This window comes from Penicillium canescens (assembly GCF_028828765.1).
Source record: "Penicillium canescens strain IBT 15451 chromosome Unknown utg000003l_segment0_segment0, whole genome shotgun sequence".
Lineage (NCBI taxonomy): Eukaryota > Fungi > Ascomycota > Eurotiomycetes > Eurotiales > Aspergillaceae > Penicillium > Penicillium canescens.
This window is the reverse complement of record NW_026703965.1, coordinates 131,297-154,649: the sequence shown is the minus strand read 5'-3', so window position 1 is coordinate 154,649 and position 23,353 is coordinate 131,297. Positions and strand designations below refer to the sequence as shown.

General features: G+C 49.9%; 6 protein-coding genes across 6 annotated transcripts; 3 read left to right on the top strand and 3 right to left on the bottom strand.

The window, feature by feature from the left end:
• Window positions 1–1,318: 1,318 nt before the first annotated feature.
• Window positions 1,319–2,287, bottom strand: N7446_003502 (uncharacterized protein; the record flags this gene model as incomplete). The annotated part of the gene is made up of 1 exon (XM_058512251.1): window positions 1,319–2,287. The coding sequence occupies one exon, from the start codon at window positions 2,285–2,287 to the stop codon at window positions 1,319–1,321; it is 969 nt and encodes a 322-aa protein (XP_058373580.1).
• A 160-nt stretch (window positions 2,288–2,447) lies between these two features.
• N7446_003501 (uncharacterized protein) lies at window positions 2,448–3,268 on the bottom strand (the record flags this gene model as incomplete). Its single annotated transcript, XM_058512250.1, has 3 exons — window positions 2,448–2,885; window positions 2,941–3,171; window positions 3,227–3,268. The coding sequence occupies 3 exons, from the start codon at window positions 3,266–3,268 to the stop codon at window positions 2,448–2,450; spliced, it is 711 nt and encodes a 236-aa protein (XP_058373579.1).
• A 239-nt stretch (window positions 3,269–3,507) lies between these two features.
• N7446_003500 (H(+)-transporting V1 sector ATPase subunit E) lies at window positions 3,508–4,307 on the top strand (the record flags this gene model as incomplete). Its single annotated transcript, XM_058512249.1, has 3 exons — window positions 3,508–3,540; window positions 3,593–4,104; window positions 4,157–4,307. 3 exons carry the CDS (start codon window positions 3,508–3,510, stop codon window positions 4,305–4,307), a joined length of 696 nt encoding a protein of 231 aa, XP_058373578.1.
• A 298-nt stretch (window positions 4,308–4,605) lies between these two features.
• N7446_003499 (uncharacterized protein) lies at window positions 4,606–6,916 on the bottom strand (the record flags this gene model as incomplete). Its single annotated transcript, XM_058512248.1, has 6 exons — window positions 4,606–5,301; window positions 5,353–5,512; window positions 5,566–5,644; window positions 5,697–5,823; window positions 5,880–5,932; window positions 5,983–6,916. The coding sequence occupies 6 exons, from the start codon at window positions 6,914–6,916 to the stop codon at window positions 4,606–4,608; spliced, it is 2,049 nt and encodes a 682-aa protein (XP_058373577.1).
• Window positions 6,917–8,757: 1,841 nt separating this feature from the next.
• Window positions 8,758–14,146, top strand: N7446_003498 (uncharacterized protein). Its single transcript, XM_058512247.1, has 5 exons — window positions 8,758–9,629; window positions 9,692–11,443; window positions 11,479–12,630; window positions 12,683–12,912; window positions 12,977–14,146. Exons 1-5 carry the CDS (start codon window positions 9,159–9,161, stop codon window positions 13,890–13,892), a joined length of 4,521 nt encoding a protein of 1,506 aa, XP_058373576.1. The 5' UTR covers window positions 8,758–9,158; the 3' UTR covers window positions 13,893–14,146.
• A 900-nt stretch (window positions 14,147–15,046) lies between these two features.
• N7446_003497 (putative tRNA-splicing endonuclease) lies at window positions 15,047–21,797 on the top strand (the record flags this gene model as incomplete). The annotated part of the gene is made up of 5 exons (XM_058512246.1): window positions 15,047–15,069; window positions 15,131–21,404; window positions 21,455–21,511; window positions 21,577–21,663; window positions 21,714–21,797. The coding sequence occupies 5 exons, from the start codon at window positions 15,047–15,049 to the stop codon at window positions 21,795–21,797; spliced, it is 6,525 nt and encodes a 2,174-aa protein (XP_058373575.1).
• Window positions 21,798–23,353: the final 1,556 nt, after the last annotated feature.

The following is a 23,353-nucleotide window of genomic DNA, read 5'->3' as shown; positions in this document are numbered from 1 at the left end:
ATACCCGTCTCCCTATATGCTGATCCGTCATCCCCCTCTCCCCTCGGAAACCCTCGGAACTGGTCTGTACCATTCTTCCAGGGCTCTCGCATAAAACCATTTGTGTATTGTCAAACACCTGGTCCCATCCAGTCCACCTTTGATGATACTGGATCTGGTTTTCCCTTTCAACATTGCCTTCCGGGAAAAGGAAAACAAAAAAACAACTTGCTGAGAACCATGGCTTTCGAAATAACAAAACCTCCCAAAAACATAAGAAAAGAGAAAGAGAGCGCAAGCAGACAAATTTGGGCTTCATTGCTAATCTGGTTACTGTTTTCCCCCTCTACCTAGACAATGGCGGAGGATGGTGGTGTTCGTGGTGCATTGAATATTGTCGGCGAAGTGGTTTTTCTCTCTAGTCTTTTTTTTCCAATTATCTTCCGATTCACACACTTCTACTGGTTATCGTTCTGTTTATTTTCTCATTGTCTAATCTCAAGTGTGTTACTTGTTTCTTTATATTTATTTCCACGCGGTATTGGCCTGATTCTGGCCAATTTCAAGTCATGTCTGTCCACTCTTGACTCTGGCTGGGTTGTCTTTACGGTGGTTACTTGTATCGTATGGAGAAATCGGATCCTATTCCTCGGACTTGTCCTTGTTGTACTCGTAGTCTACGTCCAGTAGAGAAGTATGGGCACCTCTACGATTTGAGTGATATCATTGGTGTGATATATATCCTCACCGTTGTAATTGTAGGGCAATTATGTGCTCGAAGGCCTGCTATCTGCATTGGTAGTAGCTTCATGTTTCAACAACCTGGTCTTCCAAAACCTTTATATTTTGATGCAATTAGCGGGTCGCCGACATGAAAAAATAAAAAAATTCACGATTGTTGGTATTTACAAAGTCAATGATACCATTTATAGACACGAAACACGTAATATTGAATGCCAAACCACAGTTTGTTTCGATTTTCACATACGCAAGCAATGACATATAGCTTTACTGGAAGTCTACAGAAGGTCAATTTATCAGCATCCTATATTCATTTGTACGGAGGTATATAATCAGCAACTGTGGTATCATAGTATCTTGACAGAAGAAAGTGAAACACAAATGGAAAATCCAGAGCGAAGGTTTCTCGAACATTTGGTGGCATGAGCGCGTTGGGCTCGTTATGTTCAGATAGGAGTTACTGTACATGGATGGCGGTTGGAAGATAGCAAGGGGGGATTGTGTTGGATGAGCGATGAGAAAAGGGTCGTGGGTTGGATAGATTGCAGGGTAGGTAGAGGTTGTTGGGATGATTTAATGGAGAGTGCCACGAGAATGACTATGGCTGAACAGGCCCGGATTCGGATTCGGTGACTTCTTGGGTATATTGTGCTCGAGGATGAGTTCCAGCTTGGGGCAGTATATCTTGTGGGTCAGCATGGGCCTGGTTGCCCGCCTGCGAGCTGCTCCATCGAGACAAATATTGTCTCCCGGATTCCCAGGCTCCTGTCAGGGCCCTCCTCGGTCCAGCAAGAAAACCAGATCTGGCGGCCGGAGAACGGGTGTCATCATGCCCGTGAGTATCATCGCCATCTTCTTGGATGGTTCCGTATCCGCCAGGTAGGGCGTCAGACGTGGAATTGGACATGCCCCATGCGCTGCGTCGTTGGCGTTTGGCGGCGGAAATCCCACCGAATGGTGCCGAAATTCGACGCCGCTGGTTCTCGCGCCCTGACGCCAAGGCTCGGCGAGATCCCCACCCTCGATCGTGCGTGGTGGCGCCGATCGTTGAGTGTCGCGCAAGCCCTTGTCGTGGACCATGGAAGGCTACACTACCACTGGTGTTGCGTGGGTGGTCTGCGGAAGGACGACGTTGTCCATCGGCGGAGTCATAGTCGGAATCATCGAGTTCCGCCCAAATAGAGGCCGGATTCAAGTCGACAGGGTCAGGATGATCAAGATGGAGATTGAGCGGTAAACTCGGGGCTCGTCCTCGTTGATATGAGAGATGGCGGGTATTCGTATCCGTGTTGAGAAGGGGTTCGCGTTCTCCGATATGTGCCTCTTCATCCTCGCCGTCCAGCAATCTAGGCGATATCGGAGGGTGCTCTTCCACAACTGCCATACCGGGCCCAAGTGCAGTCTGTGTGGGTCCCAAGGCGCTTACAGCAGCGTGACTATCGATATCTTCCAATCGCCAAGAAAGACACAAAACACCAGCCAGGAGAACAATTGTTCCCAAAGCAATGAGACCGGCGTGAAAGCCCGCCAGCTGAGACACTTGCCGGAAGTAGATCAGTCCATCCATGATTGCGATGATGTTGTAGATGCAAAACACGAACGGGTATAGAACACTGGTGCTGCACAACTTTAGTCCGCGATGAAGATAGAACAACTGTGTTAGTGCTAGGAATATCATCCCCAGTAGGATCACCCATGACTGCCAACGGTTGAACTGGTTTACACGGTCAACTACCGTGCGCACCAGCAGCTCCACCGCCGACTTGGCCAAAAGAAGCGAATGGGCAGATAGAATACCACTGATAAAACCATAGGACATGCCACGGATCAATTTCATTCGGCTTTGCAGTCGCAGCAGGTGTGGCGTAAAATGCCCAGAGGCCGAGGGGCTTCGCGCGTGACGAAGGAAGGAAGAGTTTCAGCAGTTTTGAGGCTATCAGTACAGCCGCCACCAAAAGAGTAGTTCCACCCATCCATAATAGGAACGGGCGTCGTTGTAGAAGATCCAGAAGTTGGTCTAAGGTATGTGCCGGTTCCCCGATGGCGCCAAATGTCGCAATCAACAATGCGCCTATGCAGACGAGAACTGTACCGGCGAGGGAATATCGGGTGAAAGGTTCACCGAGGATCAGCGTCGCGAATATCGTATTGAAGACTAGTCCGGACTGTTTGGGATTCCCATCAGCAAGTGAGGTCCGCCACATGTGTAGGGGAACTGACCGCTTGAAGCGTGGAGAGCACTGGAAGTGGCAGCGTGGTGATTTGAATGGTGCTTCCCACGATATTGGAGATCACAAACATTCCCATTCCTAACTGCCATCGCCGGCGCTTGTAGGGAGGTCTGCGCACATCGTAAGGGTGCTTCTCGTCCTCGAGTAAATGCGACTTGCGCTGCAGGGTGAGTCCGATGGCCTGGAGGCTAGTTGAGATCAGCCCAACGATGACACCGACCTGATCTTCGTCAGCTGTTGACTCTGTATAGAAATCCTGGGATCTGTGTTCATACGGCAACGCTTCCCTCCGGCGACAAGTCACCTAGATTGCCCATGTTGCGTATCGTGCATTGGTCAAATAGAGAGTAGGAAGAGGTTCCAGCGAAGAAACTATCGGAGTAAATATGCCATGGCTAAAATGAGGTATAACACAGAGAATAGAGGTATCCAAGGGAGGTTGAGGAGTGCGGAGGGCTGGATGCGGAACGCCAAGGCAAGTCCGAGCTTAGTTGGACACAACATCCTTTCCTCTTCCCCACGTCATTCCATCAACAGTCACATTTAATCCGCCAAAATGTCACAAAGCCATGCTCTTTCCGATGATCAGGTGGGTTTGTTCTGTACGTCTTGGAAAGCTTGAGTCTAACCGATGTCGATAGGTCGCGGGCGAGCTCCGCAAGATGACTGCGTTCATCCGGCAAGAAGCCCTCGAAAAGGCCCGCGAGATCCAGTTGAAGGCCGACGAGGAGTTTGCTATTGAGAAGTCGAAGCTCGTGCGCCAGGAGACCGCCGCGATCGATACCCTCTACGAGAAGAAGTTCAAGCAGGCCGCCATGTCCCAGCAGATCACCCGCTCGACACTCGCCAACAAGACCCGTCTCCGCGTGCTCGGAGGTCGCCAGGAGCTGCTCGATGAGCTCTTCCAAACCGCTCGTGAAAAGGTTTCCAAGGTGGCTGCCGACGACAAGAAGAAGTACCAGGATATGCTCAAGGGGCTGGTCCTCGAGGGCCTATATTATCTCAACGAGGACAAAGTCGCCATTCGCTCGCGCAAGAAGGATTATGATATTGCTAAGAAGGCCATGGAGGAGGCTGCCAAGGAGTACAAGGACAATGTTGGGTCGGAAGTGACTGTGACCGTGGACGAGTCGGAGCCCTTGCCCGAGGGATCGTAAGTGCCTCCTATCCGATTAAGATTACGAAGATGGTCTAACAGATTACAGCGCCGGTGGTGTCGTTATCATTGGTGGGAATGGCAAAATTGAGATCAACAATACCTTCGAGGAGCGTCTGCGACTGCTGGAGAGCGATGCTCTCCCCTCGGTCCGACAGACGCTGTTCGGGAAGAACCAGAACCGGAGGTTCTACGATTAAGCGTCTGCTTGTCTCTTGGATTCCACATTGCGACTGTATTTCGTGTGTTATAGTTCCGATACTTTTTGCTCCTCTTGGCTTTCATAGACGGGGGATTTCTCTGCACAGTATGAGTCTGGTATGGAATATGATCAAGCTTTTTTAGCGGTATGTTCGCTCTATATCAGTAATGACTTCGTGGTATTTGGTAGAAAATGCTTCAAACATGCTTCGCTCTTACGGATGAAAAAGGTCGTAAGTCATTTCGGGGGTAATTCAAGGAAGGTTTCGGCACATGCGTGTCTGTCCCAATAGATAATCACGAGATTTGGTCATGCTTGCGGATGGGGATTTCTGTGTCCCCTAATACCTGACCGACTGGCGCTGATGACTCCGTTTGTGTGATATCCACAGTCTTTCCAGTATTAATGGATGGGCTGCCGAACAAGCTCCGAATGTTACCATCTCTCTCTGTGGCGTATGATTTGAACAGTGTCTTCTTCGGCGGTGGCTTTGACCGGACCGAATAGACAATCCGGTAATGCAAGGCCTCTAGAGCTTCTTTGGCTAACATCCGTTTGAGATGCGAGGCACCTGAATCCTCGATGGAACTAAAAATCAACTTGATCTGAGCTGCCAGCTTGTCGATGGCAGCGTTGTACTCCTTTTCAGCTTGAGTCTCTCTGTATCTCAAATCCAACACGGATGAATCGATTGCGACGTTGAGGAGAGCGGTGATGGCAATCAACTCTCCGTAATCATAGTCGCCTTTCCCTTTGAACAGTTTTACATGGAACCGCTTATCGCGAAGTAGGACCATCGTGATGCGTTTGAGATCAAGCACATCTTCAGGGGGCTCAGTCAGCGGGCTGGGGCTTTTCAGTAGAAATGAAATAGCGAGGCGACACCGCAACAGAGCAAGCCATGGAGACGTTGGTAGTATGTGGTGAACGATTCGACTCTGTATGCAGACATCTGTGACTGTATGGTAGAAGGTTTGGGAAACTCGAGACAACTACTCTTGTTAGTCATCGATAGATGAAACATTGGAAAAGAAAAAACTAACCAAGTCTTCCCCATTTATATCAGTAAAGGTATCCGGGTCGAGCACGGCATTAATGGTCCACTGGAGCTCCGACGATATCATAAAGTCTGCTGTTAAAGACAAGTCAAGCGTAAGCCGCAGTAGAAGGAGCACGACTCGCTCTTGAGTATCTTCTGCAAGTCTGCGATTCTGTGAGCCTTGGTATACGAGCAAGTATGTGTTAGAGTAGCTTACAAGTCGGCAATTTCTCGGAACAACTTGAGGATTGAAATGAGAACGAAACCGTCCTTCAGCCCGGAGTCTGGGGTGCTTTCTATCGCAAGCATCAGTGGAATGAAGACGAACAAGCAGGAGAGTTGAACTACCTTGTAGCGGTATAGGCGTAATCGCCATGGAAGGATCCAATGACTGGGACTTGGCCCCTAATCGCGTAAAAAGGTCATCGATATCAGCTGGACGGATAAGGGATCTGAGATGGTTCACATCAACGCCCTAGCATTTCTGGTTAGTCGACTTAGCGGCAATTGAGTATAGAAACTTCTGCAAACCTTGAGAATTCGGTAGTAAGCGTTGCTCATTTCGCTTCGACGTTCGTAGGGAACTGAAAGACAGTAAGCGTTGTGCATGAATGTAGCAAGATGTGAGACTAACTGGAACGAAAAATCCACACGATTAACTTGTCTGGCAAGAGCCCCTTGCACAAAGCCATCTGGATAAATTCCCCTGACATGAATAGACGCTCGCGAGCTTCTGGATCCGCAAGAAAGTCATCCAGATATGTTCCACCCGTGAATAGATGCTGTGGAAATTCTGGAGCCGACGGCAACTTTTGCGTCACATCGAAAAATCGCCAGGCTCGGTCGTGGTCCAGGGCTTCGGTTCTCCTAACAGCATCCAGCAGGCGCTGTAATCCAATACCGCTGTCATTGTCGTCACCCAGGGCCGAAGTCAAGACGCCTTCATTCAAACCTCTCTTAACGTCGGACGTGCTATCATTGCCATCTGGTGAGTTCTGCGTAAACTTGGCTTTCACCCGAGCAACGTTGGCTTCAATCTCGTTATCATCCACTGCATCGTAAACGAGAGAGTCGATTGTGTGCTTGTACTTTTTAGGCGATGTAATCTTTTTGAGCCCCGTTTTCGTTCCCACTGTGCCCGAGACAGACTCCGGCTTCTTGGATATCGGGGCAAAGAGACTGGCTGGATCATCCAATGAACAGATCGAATCCGTGTCTTCTCCATCGGAACTGATGACTACCTCTTTGCCGTCTTTGACAATGCGCTGAGACCCGCCAAAACTTTCATTGAGAGATGAGACTGTCGCAGACTCGGTACTTTGGAAACTTTGCCACGTAGGTGGTTGCGAGAAGCTCTCCTGGGCTGAAAGATACAGCGTGCGATTCAACTGGGCCTCGGCCTCATGTTCTGACCCCGGAGAAAGATTACTTATTATGGACGACGAGGGCTCAGTGAGCGGTGAAGACTCGGGTGCGAGTTTATTGGAGCCTTTCTTGCTTTCTGGTGTGCGATTATGGTTTGCCCGCGAGAACGACGGCTTGTTGAAAAAATCAGTGATGGACCGCATCATGGGCATCTGAACAAAGATAGAAAGGGAGAGGGGCCCCGTGGAGATTCGCGCGTTGGCGCGTTGGAGTATCGCGCTGTCACATGACGCCAACTGACTCAGCACCAATCAATTGAACCTACATCTACAAGTCTTTGAAGAGTAACTTAAGTCACAGATTTGATCTCTGTTGTAGAAGTCATGTTCGAATTGTGCTCGTTGTGGCGACATATCTATATCCCTCGAACCAGATCTGCCACATTCCTATGTGGCGTCGATCTGCGGCTAGTGATCTGACTACTGTATAGTAAATACGAGGGTTACGGACCGTAGAGTGCCACTGAAGTATTTGGACAGTCTCCACACAGAATCCACGCGCTTCGAAGCGAGTATATGTTGTTGCCGCTCTCCTTTTGCTTCTCACCTCTTTTTTTTGGCCCATTGCCAGAGCTAACCCTAGAGGATGTTTACTGGCAGTATAGCTGTCCACCCTTTAAGAGGCTCCACTATACCATATACTGTACTCCGGAGCCGAAGCACTGTCTTGTGTTTGATCGACAGACTTGAAACTGTTATTTCTGGCGTGTGTATCAGGGGTAGCAATTGAGTTTAGCCCAAGAGACGGCAAATGGATCCACTATAGTTCGCGGCTGCCATGTTATATAGACCAGGACTGGTTCACCCATGCCTCGAGATCTGTACCTGTAAACTTTTTCAAGTAAAACCAATGGCCAGTGAGACTTGGATATACCAGGAGCTATGGGGCTATATGGGGTCGTATGGGGTTATCGAGCTTAAGGGGAAATGGCATCCTGGACAGTACAGTGATCATCCTGGGTCCGCTCAGAAGTACCACTGTGTTCTCCTGAAAGACCAAAAGCCTACTGTAGTATGGCCCACGCCAAGAAATAAGGAGACGAGGTGCATACCGGCCCTTTAAAAACGAACAAAGAAAGGCATTTATTTGACAATACGAAGCATTTGACACTAAACCTCCAGATGTCATCCAACCGAGTCACAGATCACTTACCCAAAAAGGAGAGCTGACTCAGGTGGATCTGGATACGCTCGTGCCGTGTTGGTGGTTTCAGGCTCGATGCCCCGACCCCCGGCGCTTGGGTGATATCATTAGGGGCTATATCGGCAGAGTCCTCTTGCAATTTCCTGGTTGTTACAACTATAGGAAGTCAATTTATGCTCTTCATATACCACTCAACTATATAGTTCGTACGTACACAATATAGGCAAGTAGATCTGACCTGGGTAGCGTCTTTCAGAGAGAGAGAGAAAAAAAAAAAAAAAAAAAAAAAAGAGGCCAGCTCATCTCTACAGTAGATGCACGAAATAAAGGACTAAGCGGGGGCCAGAAACATGGGCAACCAATAGCTACGTTCTGCAGGGTAAGCTTACAGTACACGGAGTGAAGAACTGAAGAAAACGGGAATCATAATGCCGCACAGTTATGTGCATTAATCAGTAATAGCAAAAGGGGCAACATGGAACATCGGTAGATCTGTTTCCTTGGATCCTGGATCCGAGTTGCCGATGATCCTATCCCGGTTGCCACTGTCAGAAATTTCGAAGGGCTGGGAGGAACGGGGCTGGATGTTAAGATTACCGCACTATACGGAGTACATTTACACCAGCTCCGAGGCCGTAAGCCCTAATGCCGTGAATGAATGCACGAATAAGACGATAGAGAAACAAAGGTGCCTGAAAAGGAGAAGTGGCAGTGTCAAGAAACACTCGACGCGTGTAAAAAAAAGAGTAGTGCCAAGTCGGAGTGCCGGGATGTTTGACTAAGCAGGCATGTTGGTAAGCCGTAACAGTACGTTACTACGATCCTCGTAAGCCCATTCACTCCCTCTTCACTTCCTTCGAGAGAATTCCTCTAGCTTCATTGCTCTATCTCTTTGGATTTGCTTGAATGGCCCCGCGTGGGAGTGCCCTTTGATCGCTCGCCCTTCGCTTGCCCCAACTCGATCGGCCGAAACCCTGTTCTACAGCCTGGACCAACCCTCGAATCTCTCGCCTGGAACGTCCTGAAAGCGCGCCTATCGCTGCTCTGTTCACTGACTCTTTGTACAACCAAGGACAGTGCGCTTTTGTAGGCCTCATAGCCTGCGAACACAGCCAAATCGACAGTCCCCTTTCGCGCCCGGCGCCATCGGATCCCGGCCCTGCAAACCGGATGCTCGTACTTTGCCGGCAACCAAGGTTTTTGTCAAGTTTTATGCCCTTGAAGGGCGCACCAGTAGCCTAGATGGCTTCCGTGCACTTCCCTGGGGAGAATGCGGAGAGCAACAATGAGCAAGGTGGTGATACCCGAGAGGTCAGCAGCAACGTATCTAAACCCACGAAACGACAAAGATGGGCAACCACTCGAGCCCCCGGACATGGAGGAATCAAGAAACGGGTCTCCATTATAGATCGCTTTCATAAGCGGTCAGATATGAGAGAGGAAAAGCGAAAATCGAACACCACAAGCGCCTCAACCAACGCCGGCTCGACCGACGGCGATGAGAACCCGGAAGGTGGACCAAATCGGAGGGTCTACTTCAGTATCCCGATTCCAGAGTCCGAACGAGACGAAGACGGCCATCTGCGAATCACCTATCCTAGAAACAAAATCCGTACCGCCAAGTATACAGCGCTAACCTTCGTCCCCTACAACGTCTGGTTGCAATTCCACAACATCGCGAACATTTACTTCTTGTTTGTCATTATTCTTAATGTACGTCACATATTTGCCCCTCTTGGATTTCACCCGAGTTTCCGCTGACTGATGTGCTCTAGTTCTTTCCCATTTTCGGTGCCAACAACCCCGGTCTGAACGCCGTCCCTCTGATCGTCATTATTGTCGTGACGGCTATCAAAGACGCCATTGAGGATTGGGGTCGAACGGTGTCCGATAACCAAGTGAACAATTCCCCCGTTTACAGACTGGTCGACTGGAACAACGTCAACTCGACTGAAGACAACATTGGGTTATGGCGTCGTGTCAAGAAGGCTTGTACTCGGGCTACAATCTCGTCATATAAGTGGATTGCATCTCAGTTCAAAAAGAAGGATGTCGGAGAGGAGGACGAGGAAGGACAGCGACGCCAATCCTTCATGAGCACCGCGGATCCTCGAGCGTCGATTTATACGCAGCGCAACTCTATGGCCGCGGAAGATGTTGCCATCCCAATGACTGATGTTCCGTCGCCTCAACCCGAAGCCCGCGAAGATTGGCCGATGATGAACAACTCGGAGAACAAATACTTGTCCCCGAACAGCGCAGCCCGTGAGAGCGTCGTGGAGCCTTTGCCAGACAAGAAACATGGAACTGTTTTGGATATGTCCAAGCAAACGCCTGGAAAGGCTCGCTTCAAGCGAGACCAATGGAAGAGTCTGCAAGTTGGTGACTTTGTTCGCTTGTATAACGAAGACCCAATCCCCGCCGATATCGTCATTCTCTCTACATCGGACCCAGATGGCGCCTGCTATGTCGAAACGAAGGGACTAGATGGAGAAACCAACCTGAAAGTTCGCCAGGCTCTTCACTGTGGTCGCCAAATCCGACATGCTCGAGACTGCGAAAAAGCCGAATTTGTGATTGAGAGTGAGGCGCCCCATGCCAACTTGTACTCTTACAACGGTGCCGTCCGCTGGGACCAGCGTGACCCGCGTTTCCCAGAGGCTCCTCGGAAAGAGATGGTAGAGCCCATTACAATCAACAACATCTTGCTCCGTGGTTGCAACTTGAAAAGTACTGAATGGGTCCTGGGAGTCGTTCTTTTCACCGGCGGAGAGAGCAAGATTATGCTCAACTCCGGTGCAACTCCTGCAAAGCGCCCTCGTATGGCCAAGGATCTCAACTGGAACGTCATTTACAATTTCATCATTCTCTTCCTCATGTGCCTGGTCTCTGGTATCGTGAACGGAATTGCGTGGGCAGCGCCAGATAAATCTTTGGACTTCTTTGATCTTGAGTCTTATGGAGACACACCTCCTGTGACCGGCATTGTCACGTTCTGGACAGCCGTTATTCTGTTCCAGAATTTGGTTCCCATTTCGCTATACATCTCTCTCGAAATTGTGCGCACTATTCAAGCTGTTTTCATCCACAGCGATCTCTACATGTACTACGAAAGACTCGGCATCTATTGTGTTCCCAAGTCTTGGAACATATCAGATGATGTCGGTCAAGTTGAGTACATTTTCTCTGACAAGACTGGCACTTTGACACAGAACGTTATGGAGTTTAAGAAGTGCACAATCAATGGCGTTTCGTATGGCGAGGCTTACACAGAAGCTCAGATTGGCATGAGGCGTCGCGAGGGAGCCGATGCTGATGCGGAGGCTGCCCTGGCCCGACAACAAATTGCTGCCGATGGGCAGGAAATGCTTCGAAACTTGCGTCGCATTCACGACAATCCTTACCTGCACGACGATCAGCTGACCTTCATTGCTCCGAAATTTGTCGCCGATCTGGATGGAAAATCTGGCGAGCAACAGAAGCAGTCTGCCGAGCACTTCTTCCTGGCTCTCGCCTTGTGTCACACTGTCATCACCGAACATACCCCTGGCGACCCCCTCAGATCGAGTTCAAGGCTCAGTCCCCTGATGAGGCTGCGCTAGTCAGTACCGCTCGAGACTGTGGTTTCACTGTTCTGGGTCGAGCCGGTGACGACCTTCTCCTGAATGTGATGGGCGAGGAACGCACTTATACCGTTTTGAACACTCTCGAGTTTAACTCGTCCAGGAAACGAATGAGTGCGATCATCCGAATGCCTGATGGTTCTATCCGTCTGTTCTGCAAGGGTGCTGATAGCATCATCTATTCTCGTCTTGCTCGTGGCAAGCAGCAAGAACTCAGACGTCAGACCGCAGAGCATTTGGAGGAATTTGCTAGAGAAGGTCTCCGAACTCTCTGTGTTGCCGACCGCCTACTTAGCGAAGAGGAATACCAGTCTTGGGTCAAGGACCATGACATTGCTGCCGCTGCCATCACCGATCGTGAGGAGAAGCTCGAAAGGGTCTCCAGTGAAATCGAGCAGGACCTCATGCTCATTGGCGGAACTGCCATTGAGGATCGATTGCAAGACGGCGTGCCAGACACAATCCAACTTCTTGCGGATGCCGGTATCAAGCTTTGGGTTCTCACTGGTGACAAGGTCGAGACTGCTATCAACATTGGCTTCTCATGCAATCTCCTCAACAACAACATGGAGTTGATTGTGCTCAACATTGCGGAGACCGAATTCCAGCAAGCTACAGCTGAGCTTGACAAGCATTTGCAGACCTTCGGTTTGACGGGCTCCGATGAAGAACTTCTTGCTGCCCGAACGGATCATACCCCACCCGAGGCTACGCACGCCGTGGTCGTCGACGGTGAAACCCTTAAACTGATGCTGTCTGACGAGTTGAAGCAAAAGTTCCTTCTGCTGTGCAAGCAGTGCAAGGCTGTACTTTGCTGCCGTGTCAGTCCGGCACAGAAAGCCGCTGTTGTCAACATGGTCAAGAACGGTCTCAACATCATGGCCCTTTCAGTTGGCGATGGTGCCAACGATGTGGCTATGATTCAAGAGGCTGATGTGGGTGTTGGTATTGCTGGTGAGGAAGGTAGGCAAGCTGTCATGTCCTCGGATTATGCTATTGGTCAGTTCCGGTATCTTCAGCGCCTCCTCTTGGTGCATGGCAGATGGTCTTACCGTCGGCTTGGAGAATGCACGGCCAACTTCTTCTACAAGGTATGTGATAATGGTTGAATGTTATAGTTCATCCTTGCTGACTATTCCCAAGAATCTTGTGTGGACATTTGCTCTCTTCTGGTACTGTATCTACAACGACTTCGACTGTTCCTATCTGTTCGACTACACATACATCGTGTTGGTCAATCTGGCGTTCACTTCCTTGCCGGTTATCTTCATGGGTATCTTCGATCAGGACGTGGATGACAAGGTTTCCCTCGCTGTTCCGCAACTGTACATGAGAGGTATCGAGCGCAAGGAATGGTCGCAGCTCAAATTCTGGTAAGTTTAACCGTTTAGTTGAGTCGCATGGCGTCTTGGTATTTCAGATACTAACTTTGTACAGGTTGTACATGGCCGATGGCTTGTACCAGTCGATCATTTGTTTCTTCATGCCTTACCTCTTGTTCAGTCCGGCAAACTTTGCCACCGGAGATGGTCGGAACATCAATGACAGAGCGCGCATCGGTGTTCTTGTCGCATCCTGCGCCGTTCTCTCTAGCAACCTCTACATCATGATGAACACCTACCGATGGGATTGGTTCACTTCTCTGATCAACGTCATCAGTAGTCTGCTGATCTTCTTGTGGACCGGGATCTACACGTCTTTCACGTCCTCAGGCCAATTCTACCATTCCGCTGCTGAGGTCTATGGAGCATTGAGCTATTGGGTGGTGCTTTTGCTTACTATTCTAATCTCCCTACTCCCAAGATTCACGTACAACTCCGTCCAGAAGGTATTCTTCCCGCTTGATGTCGATATCATTCGGGAACAGGTGACCCAGGGCAAGTTCAAGTACCTGGATGCGCTCGACGATATGCCCGCCTTGCCCCCGAAAGTCCCCACCTCCGAGACTGCGGTCCTCAGTGAAGGATCGGCAACCTCATCAGAGATTGTGAAGCCAGTGCAGCCCGCCATGAAGCAGGACACTGCAGTTCCCGATGATGAGCGACCCTTCTATGCGCCATCCATGGCCCCCACTGCGAATACCCACAATCCTCGCAGTCAAAACGGCAGCAACGGCACTAATTATACCGCAAGCCTCGACCAGTACCCGCGACCGCAGTCGGTAGACTACGTTCGCCGATCTCACGACCGGACACGGCATTCCTTCGAACGGGGTCGACCAAGCTTTGAGCAGAGCAACGATTTCACTTCTGCTGCTATGCTTTCCCGAATGGAGTCCTCCAATACACCCCATCGTCAAATTGAAGATCCGTTCCGGACTCCTGACGATGCTTCTGCACATAATATGATTTAGAGGAGCGCATACTGCGTTGCATTGACCTTGACGACCCGTCCGATGACGTTCTTCCCTGGGTTATTCTGATCTGCTCTTTGCGATTTCCCTCACTATTCCTATTTGACGAGCAATATTCCGTGGTGTTTTCCCTTTTTTTGAGAGTCTTTTATATTCCCTGATAGAAAGCAGGCGTTTGGTTTACCACTTTATTCGGCCGGAGGCTTAGCGCATATCTTGTTTGTTCCCCCTCATTCTGACCTTTCTTTTTCTTTTTTTTAATACACTCTCTTCAATGATGGCCTCCTCTTGCTGCATGTTCTATACTGTGATTTGTCTGGTCTATTGTTGTACAAAAGCGTTTCTGTCTCTGCAAAAGTGCATGGCACCCGCATTTGAACGTTTCCTGCTGTTTGTTTTCCATCTATGGGGTCATTTCTCGTTGGAAGGATCTTTTGGCTTCTCCTGTTCCTGTTTCTTGCTCCTAGTATGGAGGACAAGCCAGCATTGGGGATGATATTCATGTATTCTATTCAATGCCCTCAGTGAGCAAAGTACTTAATGCGGTTGTTTCAAAGCCTGTTCGTGGACTGTACCTAGATATGTAGATTTTTTAGTATAAAGACGTGTAGACTAAGTCATCAACAGTAGTCAATACCCCTAATATCAAAGAAACAGTGCTTCTTAAATCTTTCCTACTTGGGTAAAATGGGGCGCGTCCACGCGTAGACAGCATCTCCACCGCCCGGAACACCCACCAATTAGACGCGTTTGTCCTGGGGATTTTTGTGTCCTTGAGAGCTTCATACAAACACCAACTTGCTGTCTTCATACACCCAAGTGGTGCCTCTTTCCTATTACTGTTTTCGTTACTTTTCCGCTAGTTTCCGTTACCTTGGCGGCATCGCATATCAATCGTCCCTCAGCACCGTACTCAGCTGCCTCACCTCTCGCCGCAGCCATCATCACCTTTGCCCCGATACTTTCATTTATCTCGTTTGCTTTGCGATACCCTCATTTGAAAGCCCACACATGGCATCTTGAATATTACTACCCCAAATTTACGCCGGGAAACGTTCTTGAACGACGATGGTTTAGATGCTGCGTTTCTGGGATGAAGGCACTAGACTGTCATTTAGATACAAGCATTCCTGCATTCCGAGACTACCATAGTCATGGAGTTCGTGGATGCAATCGGGTAGGTGATCCAACCCTTTCGAGGCAATTGAACTAGAACTAACGGGTGGTGTTTGGTACAGCGAGCTCAAGTCCCTTCCAGAGGGCACCCACCTCCTCTGCCCCCGACAGCATGAAGAGGACTACGGACGTTACGATGACCTGGACGGCGTGGACGAGTCAGGAAAACCTATTAAGGATGTCGCTAGTGAAAGCACCACTCGAAAACGAAAGTTCCTTTCATGCATGCGAATCCTCGCATACAACAAAGATGGCGTGGAAGAACTCCAGAACTGGGTTCTGGGCAAACTCGATGAGACGCTGGAAAAATGCGATTTTTGCATCAAAGAGTACTACACTGGCAAAATCTGGCTCATGGAACAGTTGAAGGAGGAGAACTACCAGGAGGAGGACGTTGAGGCATTTGCCCGGACAATCGACGAGTGGGACATCAGGAGGATCACACGCAATTTGGCCACAGCTACAATGCAGCTGAGAGCGACTCCAACACAAAATATTGGATTAGGTGTCTTGGATCGAGCTGCGTTGCTGTCAATCTTTGAGACTCTGAGTTGTGACGCCATGTTGCGCAAAGAAACCCTCCTGCAGGAGCACTTTGATGAACCGTTTAAGCTGATCCAAACTAAACGGAGCCTAAAGGTTTCGGACTACATACCTGCGGTCACTCAATTTTTATTCGATACCAACCCGCAACGCAGCTTTTGGGCTATTCAGGCGTGGACACGATACTCGCGGTCTCCAACCACCCTGGAATTTGAATGGGCGATGCGAGATGGGATTCTCAGGGCTCTACGGACAGCATCGCAACAGCCACCACAATTTACGGCCATTCAACGACTGTGGCGAGGCATGCAACTTATCGTCAGAAAATTAGACCCGGGGCAAATCACACATCAGCTTCGAGGGTTGGAAATCGACCCTTGCCGCTTGTCCGTGGAACATCTTGCTCTGCCTACTACAGGTTTACGATTCCTTCTTAACACCATCCAGAGTTTCCTCGAGAAAGCCCCAGCCGACTTCTGGGATGCCATGCAAACCATATCTCCCCAGGCAATCATGGAGCTGGCATTCTTCAACACTCAATTCAATAATTTCCTTTTGGAAACAACCGAAGGCGAATCTTATGAGAGGTCCGCGCTAAAAGACATGCTTTCCTGGATTAATCCGTTCCTCAACTCTCTGAAGGGCGCCCATCAGCCATCTGCCTGTCGGTTCTTGGAACTGCAGCTGCTCGGCCGGCTTCAGGATTCGCAATTTCCCAACCTGACCCGGTACCACTGTTTCCACATTGGCTTGACCTGTCTTCTTCAGACGCTTCGCCGCTTCACGGACAATGAGGCTTCTCGAGGCTCGGTCGCACGTATCGTGCTGGCAGAGACAATGGGGGTGGTTAGCGACAACATCACCACGATTCTCAATCCTCCCACCTTCAATGTCGAGGAAAGTCGCCAACAAGAGATTATCACGCTGTGCATGGATGTCGTGCGCAACACCTTGGCACTGGAGTGTCAGTCTTTGAAGACGGACTATGAGGTTATCCTGAAGAATAATACCCTCTCACACGGAGTGTCCACCTACTCTGCCCCTATTTGGGATGCCGTTATTAAAAATCTCCACCGAGATAACTTGCCGCTGTCGAGTTCGGCGCTGTTAGGAATTCTACCTCTGGTGGGATTGGAGAAGTTCCCTACGAAAGGAGAAGGCAACCAAGAGAAGACACATTTCAACATGATCTATGGCCATCTTACCCACCTCTCTTGCAAGATCATTGAACGTCTATCAGAATTCCCGCCCGAGCATCTGGAAAAGCTGTTCCAAAGCCAGGACACAAGCAGTGCTCTGATCTCGGCCCTGTTTGCTGCCGACTTGGATACCTACCAGGCTACTGTCGACGTGATCAAGAACGTCAGTGGCCAATCAGCGCGGAGAGACGCCATCTCTCATCTGCTGCAGACGGACTTCACACTTACAGTCTACGGCCTCAGCTGGTCGTTCCGCCGAATCTCCAACATGAAGACATTCGCGCCAGCTCCAAGAATGCTTTACACGGGTACAGATATCGTAGAGATCTTATGTGACAGCCAGGCTGGTATGCTGCGCACTCGTAACCTTGCAGATCGACGAGAGGTCCTGTCGTTGCAGAAGCTTTGGGAATATTTGTGGCAGGCACTGACCACGATCTTTGACGAGACCGAGGCGTGGCATCTACGCGGCAACGACAAGTCTGTCATGCTTGAATTCTGTCGTGACACGATTCAATTTGCCGACTTCCTCTTCGATCAGTATGGTGTATTCTTGGGGGCTGTAGCAAACGCAGATCCTGGGCAAAAGTCCATGTCTGAAAATTTCCTGAAGTCCCCCACTACGACCATGAGTGCCATGGTCAAATGGCTCAGGTTGAAGGATGAATACCTGGCAACGACTCTCGTAGGCTTGGTTTCAAAGCTTCTACGGAGGCTGGGTGCGATGGACGTAACTACTGTGAAGCCTGATGCATTGAGCTTTATTGAGGGGGTTGCTGTTGACGGAGCTATCAAGACAATCCTCACACAACGTGAAAAGGCTGAATTGGTACGTTCGCTCGAAGCGTACTACAAGAAGCCGGTCGTCACTGCTTCCACAGCTGCCCTCAAGAAACAATCCTCCATCACTTCGTTTGCCAAACCCTCCGATATCTCGAGCGTCTCTTCTCGCATCCACAGTGATGATGAGTTTGACGACGATAACCTCGCCGATCAAACCCTTCTTGAACTTTCTTCTTCTGTGGAAATCAACAAGGCACGACTTGCAGCCCAGGCGAAACGGAACGCTGAAAAGGCGGCCAAGACGCCCTTGTCTTCGATGTCTTTCAAGGCACGTCGTGATAATGCTCCTAAACCAGTCGTGCCTTCACGCCCCAAAGATGACGCGACACAAGTTTTATCTTTCCGTGAGAAGCGGGAACGCGAGAAGGAGGCAAAGAAGAAGCGAGATATGGCCGAACTTGCCAGGCTCAAGAAGAGTATGCCTGCACAGGGTGTTGCCCAGCTCACTGCCGAGCAAGGATCGGGTTTGAAAGGTATTGGTATCAAGGGCAAAGACCATACCACGCCCGCAGATAGCATGATGGTTTCCTCTGGCTCTGAATCAGATTCTGAAAGTGAAGATGAATTAGATACAGAACTCTTTGGTGCCAAACCAAAGAAACCAGAGGCTGTGGCCGCCTACGAACTAAGCAAAAAGAAATCCCTCCAGCAACAGCCCGTCAAAAAGATCAAGCGTCACCGATCCATCAAAGATATGCGAGCGCGCTTGGCACCGGATTTGGGCTCACTTCACCACTCCATCCTATCCTGGGACTTCTTTGCTACCGGCGACCTTCCTACAACTTCAGACCAAAAGGACTATACGCTCGTCTCAAACTCATTCCGTTCTCCAGGCGACTATCAGAATACATTTGAGCCGCTCTTGATCCTCGAGGCGTGGCAAGGTTTCCAGCAATCGAAGGAAGAGGGGAATTTCAGGAATTTCCAAGTCAAGGTCATGTCTCGTTTGGCTGTGGACTCGTGGATTGAGTTCAGCACTCAGCCACTCGGTCTTCCACCAAAGGATTTCAGCATCGGAGAAGGTGATTTGGTTTTGTTTTCCAACGCGTCTGAGCCCACGAAGGATTCCAGTGCACCTCATGTCCTCGCGCGTGTCTGTGGCGTGAATCGGAAAAATGCGAAGATGGAGATCACATATCGAGTCAACCCCGGCAACAACAAGTTCCTTGCCAACTTTGGGCCCGGCACTGAAGCTTGGGCGGCCAAGATCACATCCTTGACCCCCGTGGAGCGCGAATACGGTGCTCTCATGGCCTTGCAGTACTACGATCTATGCGAAGAGATTGTTCTCGCCAAGCCTTCCCCCATTCTCAATTACGCGGACATAAGGCTTCAGCCTATTATGGACAACTACACCATCAATCGTGCACAGGCCAAAGCTATCAAGTCGGCTGTCGACAATGATGCGTTTACTCTTATCCAAGGTCCGCCAGGTTCCGGAAAGACCAAAACTATCATCGCACTTGTTGGCAGTCTCCTCAGCAATGTTCTTGGGAAACAAGCTGTCAGCATCGGTGGACCAGCAGCCAGAAACACGATTTCCAAAAAGCTTCTGCTTTGCGCGCCTAGTAACGCTGCCGTGGACGAGTTGGTCATGCGATTGAAGGAAGGCGTCAAGACATCCGATGGCCGCCAAGAAAAGGTCAATGTCCTTCGTCTAGGAAGGAGTGATGCGATCAACACTAAGGTCCTAGATGTCACACTCGATGAGGTGGTCAATGCCCGTCTGAACCAGGACCCCAGTAAAGGGAACGGTGTCGACATGCAGAAGCTGTATGAAGAGCATAAGCAAACCGATACCACGTTTAAAGAGCTTCGTTCACGTCTTGATGAAGCAAGAGCAAAGGGATTACCTCCTCCAGAAGAGCTCGAGCGCGAGTTTGAACTGATGAAGAAGAAGCGATCTCAGCTGAGCACGTCCATTGATAAGGCTCGCGATCAGAACCATACGTTGGCCCGCAATGCTGATATGCATAAACGGCGCATTCAAGAAGAGATTATCAATGGCTCTCATGTCATCTGCACCACTCTAAGCGGCTCTGGTCATGAAATCTTCCAGGGCATGAACGTCGAGTTCGAGACGGTCATCATTGATGAGGCAGCTCAGTGTATTGAACTCAGCGCTCTGATTCCCCTCAAGTACGGCTGCTCAAAGTGTGTGCTTGTCGGTGATCCCAAGCAGCTACCTCCAACTGTCCTATCAAAGATGGCATCACAGTTCCAGTACGAACAGAGTTTGTTCGTTCGGATGCAGCAGAACCACCCCAGAGACGTTCACTTGCTCGACATTCAGTACCGTATGCATCCTGAAATCAGCGCTTTCCCCAGTGATACGTTCTACGAAGGTAAGCTGCAGGATGGACCGGACATGGCTAAGCTCCGCCGTCGCCCTTGGCACCAGAGCGAACTTCTCAGCCCCTACCGATTCTTTGACGTTCAAGGCATGCAGTCAAGTGTGCCCAAGGGCCGCTCTTTGGTCAATTTAGCAGAGTTGCAAGTCGCGATGCAACTCTACGAGCGTTTAATCACAGATGTCAAAGAATACGACTTTGCCGGCAAGGTTGGCATCATTACTCCTTACAAGGGCCAACTCAGAGAGATGAAGACTCAATTCGTCTACCGATACGGAGAAGACATTCTGAAAAAGGTTGACTTCAATACGACCGATGCTTTCCAGGGTAGAGAAAGTGAGGTCATCATCTTCTCCTGTGTGCGAGCATCCAACAAAGGTATCGGTTTCTTGGCTGACGTCCGACGTATGAACGTCGGTCTCACACGTGCCAAGTCATCGCTCTGGGTTCTGGGTAACTCGCAAGCTCTGATCCAGGGCCAATTCTGGAATCGTCTCGTCCGCAATGCGCGAGAGCGGAACATCTACACCGAGGGCAACATCATGAAGATGTTGGAGAGGCCACAGTTTACCGGTTACAAAGAGGTCGAGATGATTGACCTTGATACTGAAAAAATCTCCGACGCACCTCAAACCGATATTGCTAGATCCAATACTCCCGACAAAGCACCCTCCGTGCCCTCCATCTCTCGGTCTTCGTCGGCCTCCATTGGCCTTGACTCTCGTTCCGTTTCTGTGTCCGTTTCTGGTCGCGGTACACCCCCAGCGCCACCACCCGACGGGCCTTCTGGAGGAGGCTCGGGCTTGGACACAACTAAGATGTGTGGACTATGCGGAAGCGCGGATCATTTCACTCACAATTGCGACAATAACGAGGCAAGGGAACATGCCCGCGGGGTCTGCTATCGATGCAAAGGAGCCGGTCACACCAAAATCTTCTGTACTGCCGAACTCTGCCTTGAATGCGGACAGATTGGGCATTCGTCCAGCAGCTGCAATTCCATGACACGTCTTTCGAAGTTTGAACGGGATCGCATGTCTAGGGATGAGTACAGGCTCCAGCAACAAAGAAAGGAAAAGGACGATCGTCGGCGAGAGAATCAACTGGGAGGGCACAACCCGAAAGTCCCAGTTGTCCAGGCTACTGCTGCGAATCCTTCGAAACCTATTGAAGGTGCAAAGCGAAAGCGGGGGGATTCTGTCCCCGATGCACCCAACGCGCAACGTCCTCGAATTGGACAATCTAATGCTCCATCCCATGCCCCCACCGGTCCACGGAATACCGGCCCTTCGAGTCTCTCTAGACCAGCTGTTCAGGCTCCCAAGCCCCGAGCCACTGGCCATCCAGGTCTCTCTGGACCAGTGCATGTACCGAAAGGTCCAAAAGGAAGTCAAAAAGGGGTAAGTCACTGTCCTTCACTTACTACAACCAAACATTAACGAAAATCTAGAACGCTTCCTCCGTCCCGAATGCTCCCAAGGGCCCGCGATCTGATGGTCCACCAGCAGTAGGTTTGACCGTGCACTCGATCCATCGAGCGGAATCTTGTTATAGATGCTGACAACCTTCCAGGGCCTCATTAAGCCGTCTCGCGATGGCCCAGCATACCCGACCGCCAATCCCCCACCGAGAGCCCCGCCAACAGGACCCAGAGCAGAGGTAAGTCATTTATCTGACTTTTCTGATCAATCATACTAAACTACATTTAGGGTTCTAATCCAGGTCCTAAGCCTCGGCCCCCCATGCGGAAGAAAAAGGAAACGGACCCATTTATCCGCCCCAAACGCAAGTGAACGTACATCCCGACCTACAACCCAAATTTGGATCCTTCTGTCCCCGATCGCGAACTCTCCGAATCACAAAGAAAGAGAAATTGATCCAAGGAAGTCTTCGGGACATTGTTTCCACATAGACTCGGCTCGTGATGAATCCGAGTTGAAAATTTTGGAGCATTACACGGCGTCAGCGAGGTCTTTTATTTCTGTACTGCATCTTCATCCCACCAGCGATGGCAGAGCCACAGATACCATAGCTATATGTAAATTTTGCATAGCCAATGTCAATACGAGTCTTGGGCCGTGTTGCCGGATCATGTTCCCGTAGATTCTAGACGTCTGACAGCGGAGCCGGTGGGGATGACATGTTAGATGTTATACATGGTCTGGTCGGATTGATTCCGGGCCATAGACTAAGCGTGGCTTTCTGGACAGGTTTGCTATGATATGTGCCAGGCAGCCATTCGCTTCAAGTGGCCATGTGGATATTCTCCGTTTGCGTGGCTGTTTGAGACAAAGGGAGTATAGTAGACGTGTGCACTCGGGGGGGGGGGGGGGGTCCTGTGTGTTCACAGTAGGAGATCTGCGGATGAACCTGTATATCTACATGTATAGAAGTTTAATGGAACTCTAGATAATGCAGATGTGCAGAAAAGCGTTTGGATCGGAGAATTAACCAAAATAGAATGGGCTCCAGCAAGGGGAGAAGTGGAAGTGATAGACCACAATAATTGATGATTCATAGTGGATCTACGCAAACTTTACTATGGAGATATTGGCTATTCAAAATTGAAGCCAAAGATCCAGGGGGTTCAGTGTGCCCTTGATAGTCCAGCTGTCCTATATTGCCGATATGAGGGTGACAATGAGGATTCTAAGTGTTATATTTTGTATTCAAGTACTGACTGAATATAGTCATCAAATGGCTATTTAATTAGCAATTTTTTAAATAGCTGCATGTATATGTAGAATGTGTTCGATAGTTCAGGGATCTGTGCGTGTGAGCTGTCACTCTACTTCCCCTCCAACTCCACCTCTGTCTGTACAGTACTTCTGTGTTTGCCATGATCGACTGCCGCCTAGAAGATCCCTGAGTCCGATCTGAACTCTCGTGAACTCGGATCCTACGGTCACTTTGATACCTCACATCACTGACGTTTCCCCCTCCTGTCGGTTACTCGACCCCTTACCTCCCCATATTGAAGGGCAAAAGAAGGAGAGGGGAAAAAAGCAAATGTGCAATGGTTCAAAATGGATTCAGTCCAATTCTCAATTGGCCTACCGGCCAGGTATGGCCCTGCAACAATGGGCACAATGGAGGGCGCAAACACCGATGTGCAGCGCTGTGTCATATACCGAACTCCCACTAGGCGTGTTTGATCTGGATTAGAGTCCACACCTTGCATCGGCGAATCCCTTTGAAGGAATCCCTGATGATATGCAGAACCTCTTTGTCGGGTTCCACTTTAACCTCAACTACTGTGCCTTTCCAGATTCCGAGGGCGGGACTCCTGCGTTGTGATCATCTGGGTCTCCCCGGTCAAGCAAGGGTGCGACAGTTCCTCTGGGGATCT